Source organism: Helianthus annuus, chromosome 3, assembly GCF_002127325.2.
Source record: "Helianthus annuus cultivar XRQ/B chromosome 3, HanXRQr2.0-SUNRISE, whole genome shotgun sequence".
Taxonomy (NCBI): Eukaryota; Viridiplantae; Streptophyta; class Magnoliopsida; order Asterales; family Asteraceae; genus Helianthus; species Helianthus annuus.
Window position 1 is genome coordinate 159,929,275 of NC_035435.2, and position 7,604 is coordinate 159,936,878.

The 7,604-nt window shown below is 37.2% G+C and overlaps 1 protein-coding gene and 2 non-coding genes across 3 annotated transcripts; 1 reads left to right on the forward strand and 2 right to left on the reverse strand.

The window, feature by feature from the left end:
- Positions 1 to 4,181: 4,181 nt before the first annotated feature.
- On the forward strand, positions 4,182 to 5,791 carry LOC110930467. The gene is made up of 2 exons (XM_022173767.2): positions 4,182 to 4,389; positions 4,690 to 5,791. The coding sequence occupies exons 1-2, from the start codon at positions 4,296 to 4,298 to the stop codon at positions 5,652 to 5,654; spliced, it is 1,059 nt and encodes a 352-aa protein (XP_022029459.1). The 5' UTR covers positions 4,182 to 4,295; the 3' UTR covers positions 5,655 to 5,791.
- Positions 5,792 to 7,076: 1,285 nt separating this feature from the next.
- TRNAV-AAC lies at positions 7,077 to 7,150 on the reverse strand. The gene has a single exon. It is a non-coding gene; the product is annotated as a tRNA-Val (tRNA).
- Positions 7,151 to 7,233: 83 nt separating this feature from the next.
- On the reverse strand, positions 7,234 to 7,307 carry TRNAV-AAC. Its single transcript has one exon. It is a non-coding gene; the product is annotated as a tRNA-Val (tRNA).
- Positions 7,308 to 7,604: the final 297 nt, after the last annotated feature.

Below are 7,604 nucleotides of genomic sequence, written 5' to 3' on the forward strand. Positions count from 1 at the left end.
TTCTGTAATTCAGAATCCGCATGTATCCCCAATGTTTCTTCCTTACAATAAAACAAAGATCAAGTTACGGGAGATAAATTAAATGAAAGTAATACAATTGAACTGATTTTTGTACCAGAAAGACAAAAAGAAGGACAGATGGTACAAAAAGCACAAAACCTAGGTTATGAAATCCCAAAATTGCTTATATATCCAATGTTATATGTTATACACACAAATCAAAAACCACAATCAAACAATACATCTCGAGAAACCGTTCATGTAACATAGTAGACAAACCGATTTTTGGAATTAAGAGGTTGAAGATGAAAAGTTGTTGTTCAATCACGTTGAAAGGGACTCGAAAAAACTGTATCGTTGAAGAGTAAGGAACAAAAGAAGGAGAAGTTAGAAAAATTAGGGTTTTTTTTTTTCTTATATACCCGGGTCAAAAGTATGCGGGTTTGGATAGCAAATCCGGATCCCGTGTAGAAACATCAACATTCGCTAAGTTTCCCGCCAAAAAGATTGTGAGGTTGCACCACATAGGGACACGTGTCCCACATCTTGTTTATTTATTATATATATAGATACGAATTTACACTTTCCTTTTCTTTTTTTTTTCTTGGAAACCGTGAAATAAAATTCCCCATCTTCTGTAAGCAATCGGAAAATCAAAACGTGTTATCTTTCTCAGCGAGTTGATCGAGATGAACACACTCTTTAAAACTACATCTAATCTACACTTTTTTTTTATCCATCATATAGATTGAATTCTCACCATTTGAAAAGAAAAAGGTATTCTCTCAGACATTAGTCACTTTTAGATAAATGTAATAGTATAATAAGTTGTAATAGGGATAGACTCGGTACAGGTACTGAAAATGTTTGATACTGTACCAATATTTTAAAATAAAATTCAGTAAAATACTGGTACCAAACTGAAAATACTGGTACGAAAAACGTAAAAAATGGGTAGAATCGAAAAACATCAGTACGGGAAATTCGATAACAAGTACCAAATGCTCATCCTTAGGTTATAATAGTATAATGGTACGGTTAAAAAAATAGTGTAATATAAAGTTATTAATAGTTATATTTTAGAGTTAATTATTATTTTCGTCCCTGTGGTTTGTTAAAAATCACTATTTCAGTCCATTAGTTTAAAATTTGTGATTTCTATCCCTGTGGTTTCACTTTGTAACCATTTCAGTCCACCTCGTAACCATTTCAGTCCTTTGTACTTACAGAATAAATGGATTGAAATGGTTAAGTGAAACCACAGGGACTGAAATGGTTACGAAAGTGAAACCACATGGACTGAAATCGTAATTTTTAAATTAATGGACTGAAATAGTGATTTTTGACAAATTAAAGGGACAAAAACAGTAATTAGACCGCCCGTAATGGGGCGTTTGTTTAAAAAAAAAAAAAACGCTCGAAAACGCCCCCCACCCATTACACCCCGGCGTGATGTGGCGTTTTTCGACAAAAAAATTGGCCCGGCGTGTTTCAAAAAACGCCTAAACTTGAATTGGGAAAAGAGTTGACCGTTGGCAACGGTCATTTGTTTATTTATTTATTTTTAATTCCAATAATATATCACTATATATATTACCCACTAGTTCATCATTTTTTATAAAAACCCACTTGTTCTCTCTACTACTTCTACAATTTTTAAAAAGATGCATCCATTCCGACCCCCATTTGGTGTCCCCTCAAGACCCATGAACCCGAACACAACCCAACCGCAACAACCTTTTACCCTTCAAGACATGGACCCGGACATGTTATTGTACGCTGCTTACTTTAGTGGCGCTACTCCATTCGTGCAACCCACTTTCGGGTTTGGTCAAGCTGGCGGGTCGCAACCTTCACAACAACAAGCCGAACCCGATGTGGATATCGTGCCGGAGACGCAACCCGAACCGGAGCGAGAGATATCGAAACGCGGTAGAAGGTCGCATAAGAAGAAGGAAACAAACGAACCTCGACGTAAGCATTCTTACCTTAATTGGACGAAGGAGGAGGAATACACGTTGGCTTGGGCGTGGCTCGAGGTTTCAAAGGACCCCGAAATTGGTAACTTTTATATTTTTTTTACTTATTTTTTCGTACACGTCTATTTTATTTTATTTTTAACGTACAACTTTATATTTCAATTTGTAGCAAACTTTCAAACGTGCCCCGAATTTTGGAATAGGACTCGTGCACTCTTTTATAGCCCATGGGGTAAGGGCGAGCATCGTGACAAAGATTCCATTTATAGCAAATGGACCGACATCAACAACAAGTGTCACTCCTTCCAAGAAATGTATCAACGTAACTACGATAATCGCCCGAGCGGAGAAGGTGACGTCGGGGTTTTAACGAAGGCTTTGGAAGAGTACGAGAGAACGAAAAGCGCTTTCCCGTACTATAAGTGTTGGAAAATACTACGAAAAAGTCCAAAGTGGGCGGGCATAGTGACCATGACGTCGAGTAGTAGACGTCGAGCTAAACGGTCAAAAACATCATCCTCCGTTGACCCTGAAACACCGACCTCTGATGCCCGCAATGTCGATCTAAATGAAGTTGTGGACGTTGATGAGGAACTTGAAGAAGAGTTGGCCCGACCGCCCGGTAGAAGAAAGGATAAGCGAACCGGGAAAAAAAAAACGGTGGAGTCGTCTTCCGATCTCGAGTTGAAGGAAGATTTCGAGTAGATGAACCGTCGTCTCCAAGACATTCGTGACCTCGGCCACCAACGTTTGGAGTCTATGAAAGAACGCGTCGCCGAAACCAAAAAGTTTAACGAGATGCAAGAGGCGAGGCAAATGGAAAAGGACATTGAGTTTTTGTCCAAACCGATCGACCACCTCCAAGGCGACGCATTGATCCTTGCGCAAATGCTTCGCCAAAAAATTCGGGAAAAATTCGGACTCTAGATCTTCATCTTTTTTGTAACTTTATTATTTTTTTTCCGTTTTTTAATTATGTTTTTTTAGGGGTAAATTTACAGAATAGTAACCAAGTTTTTAACATGTTCCACTAAAGTCACCCAATCTTATTTTATCTCTCAAAATATCACTCAAGTTTAATTTATTGTTCTAATATTATGCAATTTCCAGGTTACCCTAGTAATATAGCAGGTCATGTTTCTTTATTTAGTCTTTAAACTTGAATAAATAATTATATTTTATCTTTACCTTAAAATATAATACTAAAATTTATTATAATGAACCTTTTCAAATAAAAAATTCTTCTTCCTCGTCTCTCATGAAGGCCATCTTCCACCAAATAAATTAAAGATACAACATCAAAAATGAATTCTAAGGGTGTACGGGGTGTAAGCGGTGAAGGCGATCGGTGATGGGATTCCCCGATCGGGAACACCGCCGCCATCACTGCGGGGTCCCGAATCGGGGTCTGATTTGGGTGTGGGTTCACCGCTGAAGAAGGAGAGGGATGGTGGGGCCAAGATAATTTCCAACCAATCAAAGCTTTTCCTTTTTTTTTTTTTTGAATAAAAAAATAAGGAGAGTTAAGAGGGGAGTGGCGCCATCAAATTGGGGTGTTAGGGGAGTTTAAGAGGGGAGTTGACGTGACACTCGGGGATTGGTTTGGCGTAAGAGAGGGGACTCACCTATTAGGTGAGCACCCCCTTCACCCTAAATTTTAAATATTCATAAAATTCAATTACAAAAACACCATCTAGATCTCACTAATCTTCCAAAAATTCATGCAACTCTCTGAAACTCTTTCAAAATCATTACCTATGAATCGAACATACAAGATGATTGAAAAGTAGTTTAAAATATGTTTTAATTTTATAAAATCCATCGTACATATAAACATTAAGATAAACATAAGCATTAAAAGAAAATAAAACAATAAAAGAAAAAAGTGGTAACCTGTTGATCTGGTAATTACACTATTAGAACACTAAATTAAAATTTAGTTACTTTAAAGAAACAAAAAAAGTTTGGGTGACTTAATTGAAACACTAGAGAAACTTGGTTACATTTCTATGACATTTCCTTTTTTTTATTTCTAGTAGTGTAATTTTTTTTTAAATTAATGAAGTATTTTTAGTTTTAAATTTAAAAAAATAAATAATTGTGTAATGATTGTATGGGCGTTATTGAGCATTATTCTTACTAACCACTACGTATGGTCTTTAACTCTATATTTTATTTAAAAGCATCGAGGGAGACACTTGTCAAAGCAAAGTAAAGGAGTCATGACAGAGACTTTATGTCTGTATCTACCCTTGACCTTCCAAACCCTAGAATCAAAATTCCACATCTGAAATAAACAATCGGAAATCAATAAAAATGGGTTATCTTTCTCACCGAGTTGATCCAGATGAACTGAAGCCAGGAGACCATATTTACACTTGGAGAACTGCATTCACTTACGCCCACCACGGTCTGTACCTGCAAATACTCATCCCCTTTTGTCTTTGGTTCTGTGTTGTAAATTCATTAAAAACAACTCTATCATGATATAATTCGGAAATAAAGTTGCAAAGTATCTTTTATTTTGCTGTTTTAATTTTGTATTCTAATCAGGGTTTGCAGGTTTTGATGGATCACAATAGTTATGATTTATGCTGTTTCTTCTACTTTGCTGTGTTGTACATTTATATGATTTTTTTTTTTTTTTTTTTTTTTTGTTTTTTTTTTTTTTTATAGATCTTTACTTATGGAAATACAATACATAATACAGGTATTTATGTTGGTGGAAACAAGGTGATCCATTTCACCTGTGATCAAGAAAACGCTAAGTCTAATTCTGGATGGAACTTGTCTTCTAGTCTTCCACTTCCATCTTCATGCTTGAACTCTTCATCTTTAAACTCATCATGTTTGAACTCTTCGTGTTTGAACTCTTCATGTTTGAACTCTTCATCTTTGAACTCTTCGTCTTTGAACTCATCATGTTTGAACTCTTCGTCTTTGAACTCATCATGTTTGAACTCTTCGTCTTTGAACTCATCATGTTTGAACTCTTCGTGTTTGAACTCATCATGTTTGAACTCTTCGTGTTTGAACTCTTCATGTTTGAACTCTTCATGTTTGAACTCTTCATCTTTGAACTCTTCGTCTTTGAACTCTATTGACTGTGGATTTTCGCTACCTAATTGTGATTCTGGTTTATGTTTATGCACTTACTACTGTGGATTTCATCTACCAGAGAGTGGAGTAACTTCCTCTTGTTTAAATTGTTTCATTGGAACTGGATCACTGTACCTTTATCAGTATGGAGTGAATAAATGGAGGCATTTGTCCAAACTCCGAGGTGGCACATCCACCACTGCGCCATGCGATCCACCCCAAGTTGTGATCCACAGAGCCATGTGTTTGTTCAACTCTCAAGCCGGATTTGGAAAGTATGATGTATATACAAACAACTGTGAGGATTTCGCTTTGTATTGCAAGACGGGCCTTTTGATTCCTGTCAAGCGCGTTACTGGAAGCAGTGGTCAGGTGAATTTCATCTATAATGCACCATGGAAGACTGCTCTTGTTTCAGTAGCTCTAAAAGTTGTTTGTGGCACCGTCGCGGGTGCAGTCGGAGGAGGGTACACAGTTGGGAAGCATTATATGAACAGATATAAATACGACATTGGTGTTCGAAATGATGTTGTAAAGGTTAAGGTGGAAGATGTGGGATCTTTTCGTGGTTGTTAACAAACCTGTGGAATGTAACTGGCGCATCATGTAATCGATAAGCTTATGGTGTTTGATGTGAATTGTTATGTTATTGTTTATTGTTCAAAAAGTTGTAATTTGAGACGGGTCTTTTGTTATCTCAATCGCTTTCCTTACATAGCAAAGCTAAGGTAGGGTCTGAGGAGAAGATGTAGACAACCTTACCTCTACCTCTATAAGAATACAGAGGCTGCTTCCAGTGAGACCCCCGGCTCGATAGTAGTTTTGCATCAAGCCTTGGACATAAGGCACATAACACTCAACAATCGGGACAAAGGGCGATTAGTGCATGTACCATTTTTTCGGCTATCAACGCCTCCACATGATGCATGATTAACTGTCCGCCGTTTTAACGTTATTTTCACGTAATTAGTAAAATAACATTAAAATTAGTGCAATTTCACTTTTGCCTCCAAGGGCCCACACATATATACGTTATATGTGCACACCGCAAGCGGGGCGTAAATCGCTTCCCTTACAATATGGTAGGTTATTTTTTTATGCAATATCATTACTATGTCGCCCAAAAACGTGATTATTAGTAGGATAAATATATGAACAGACCAGTGATCAAGAAAATGCTAAGTCTGATGTTGGAATTGGATGGAACTTGTCTTCTAGTCTTCCAGTTCCATCTTCGTGTCTGAACTCTTCATCATTAAACTCTTCATGTTTGAACCCTATTGACAATGGATTCCCTCAACATAACTGCGATTCTGGTTCATGTTTATGCACTTATGACTGTGGTTTTCATCAACCAGAGAGTGGAGTAACCCTCTCTTGTTTGAATTGCTTCACTGGTACTGGATCACTATACCTCTATCAGTACGGAGTGAATAAATGGATGCATATGTCTAGAATCCGAGGCGGCATATGCACTGTTGAACCATATGATCCACCCCAAGATGTGATCAACAGAGCCATCTATCTGTTTGGCCAGCATAAGGGATTTGGAGAATATAACGTGGTTACGAACAACTGTGAGGATTTCACTTTGTATTGCAAGACAGAGCTTATGATCGATGGCAAGCTCGCTACTAGAGTCAGTGGAAAGGTGAATTCCATCGTTAATGCACCATGGAAGCCCGTTCTTGTTCAAATAAAACCGACATTGGTGTTCGAGGTGATGTTATTAAGGTTGGGGTGGAAGATATTGGAATGTTTAGGTTGGAGCGTGGCTATTAAGAAAATGTAACAGGCACATCATGTAACCGATAAGGTCATGTTTTTTTATGCGAATTGTTTACTTTATGTGAGGACTTGGGATTTTGTTCCAAAAGTTGTAATTTGAAACGAGTTAGTATGTATGTTGCACAAAAATTTGATTATTACTTCAGCAAGTATATGAACAGATCATGGTTTTATATAAATCTTCCAGCGTTAAAAAAAGTTGAAAAAACATGGCTTCGCCCGGGTTCGAACCGGAGACCTTCAGTGTGTTAGACTGACGTGATAACCAACTACACCACGAAACCAACTGGTTACAGTTAATTATTTTTGCAACATAAAGTTACTGCGTATAACCAGAATCAGCGTAAAAGAAGAAGTTGAAAAAATATGGCTTCGCCCGGGTTCGAACCGGAGACCTTCAGTGTGTTAGACTGACGTGATAACCAACTACACCACGAAACCATTCATGTTAAATTTAATTATGTTTGCTACACAGTCATTTTGCTATAAGTATGGATAGAATGACTCAGTACGAAAGTGGTAAATCTTTGGGTTGGTTATTGACATCCCATTACCTTGTTTGTTCGTCGAAGATGATTTTTTTAGCACCATTTCACTTTCATGTGAAATGGGCTATATTAAAGAACGGGTCAAAAGTCAAATGGACAAAACCTGTTGAGTGTCTATGTTTTTCAATTTAAATTATGATTATAACATGTTAATTAATTTATATATATAAAAAACATGGATAAAAAAGTG

What these genes read in the sequence shown, in the direction of transcription:
- LOC110930467 (XM_022173767.2), top strand. Translation starts at nt 4,296, where the DNA reads ATGGGTTATCTTTCTCACCGAGTTGATCCAGATGAACTGAAGCCAGGA. An exon ending in ATTCACTTACGCCCACCACG is followed by an intron (nt 4,390 to 4,689) that starts GTCTGTACCTGC and finishes TACATAATACAG; the next exon opens with GTATTTATGTTGGTGGAAAC.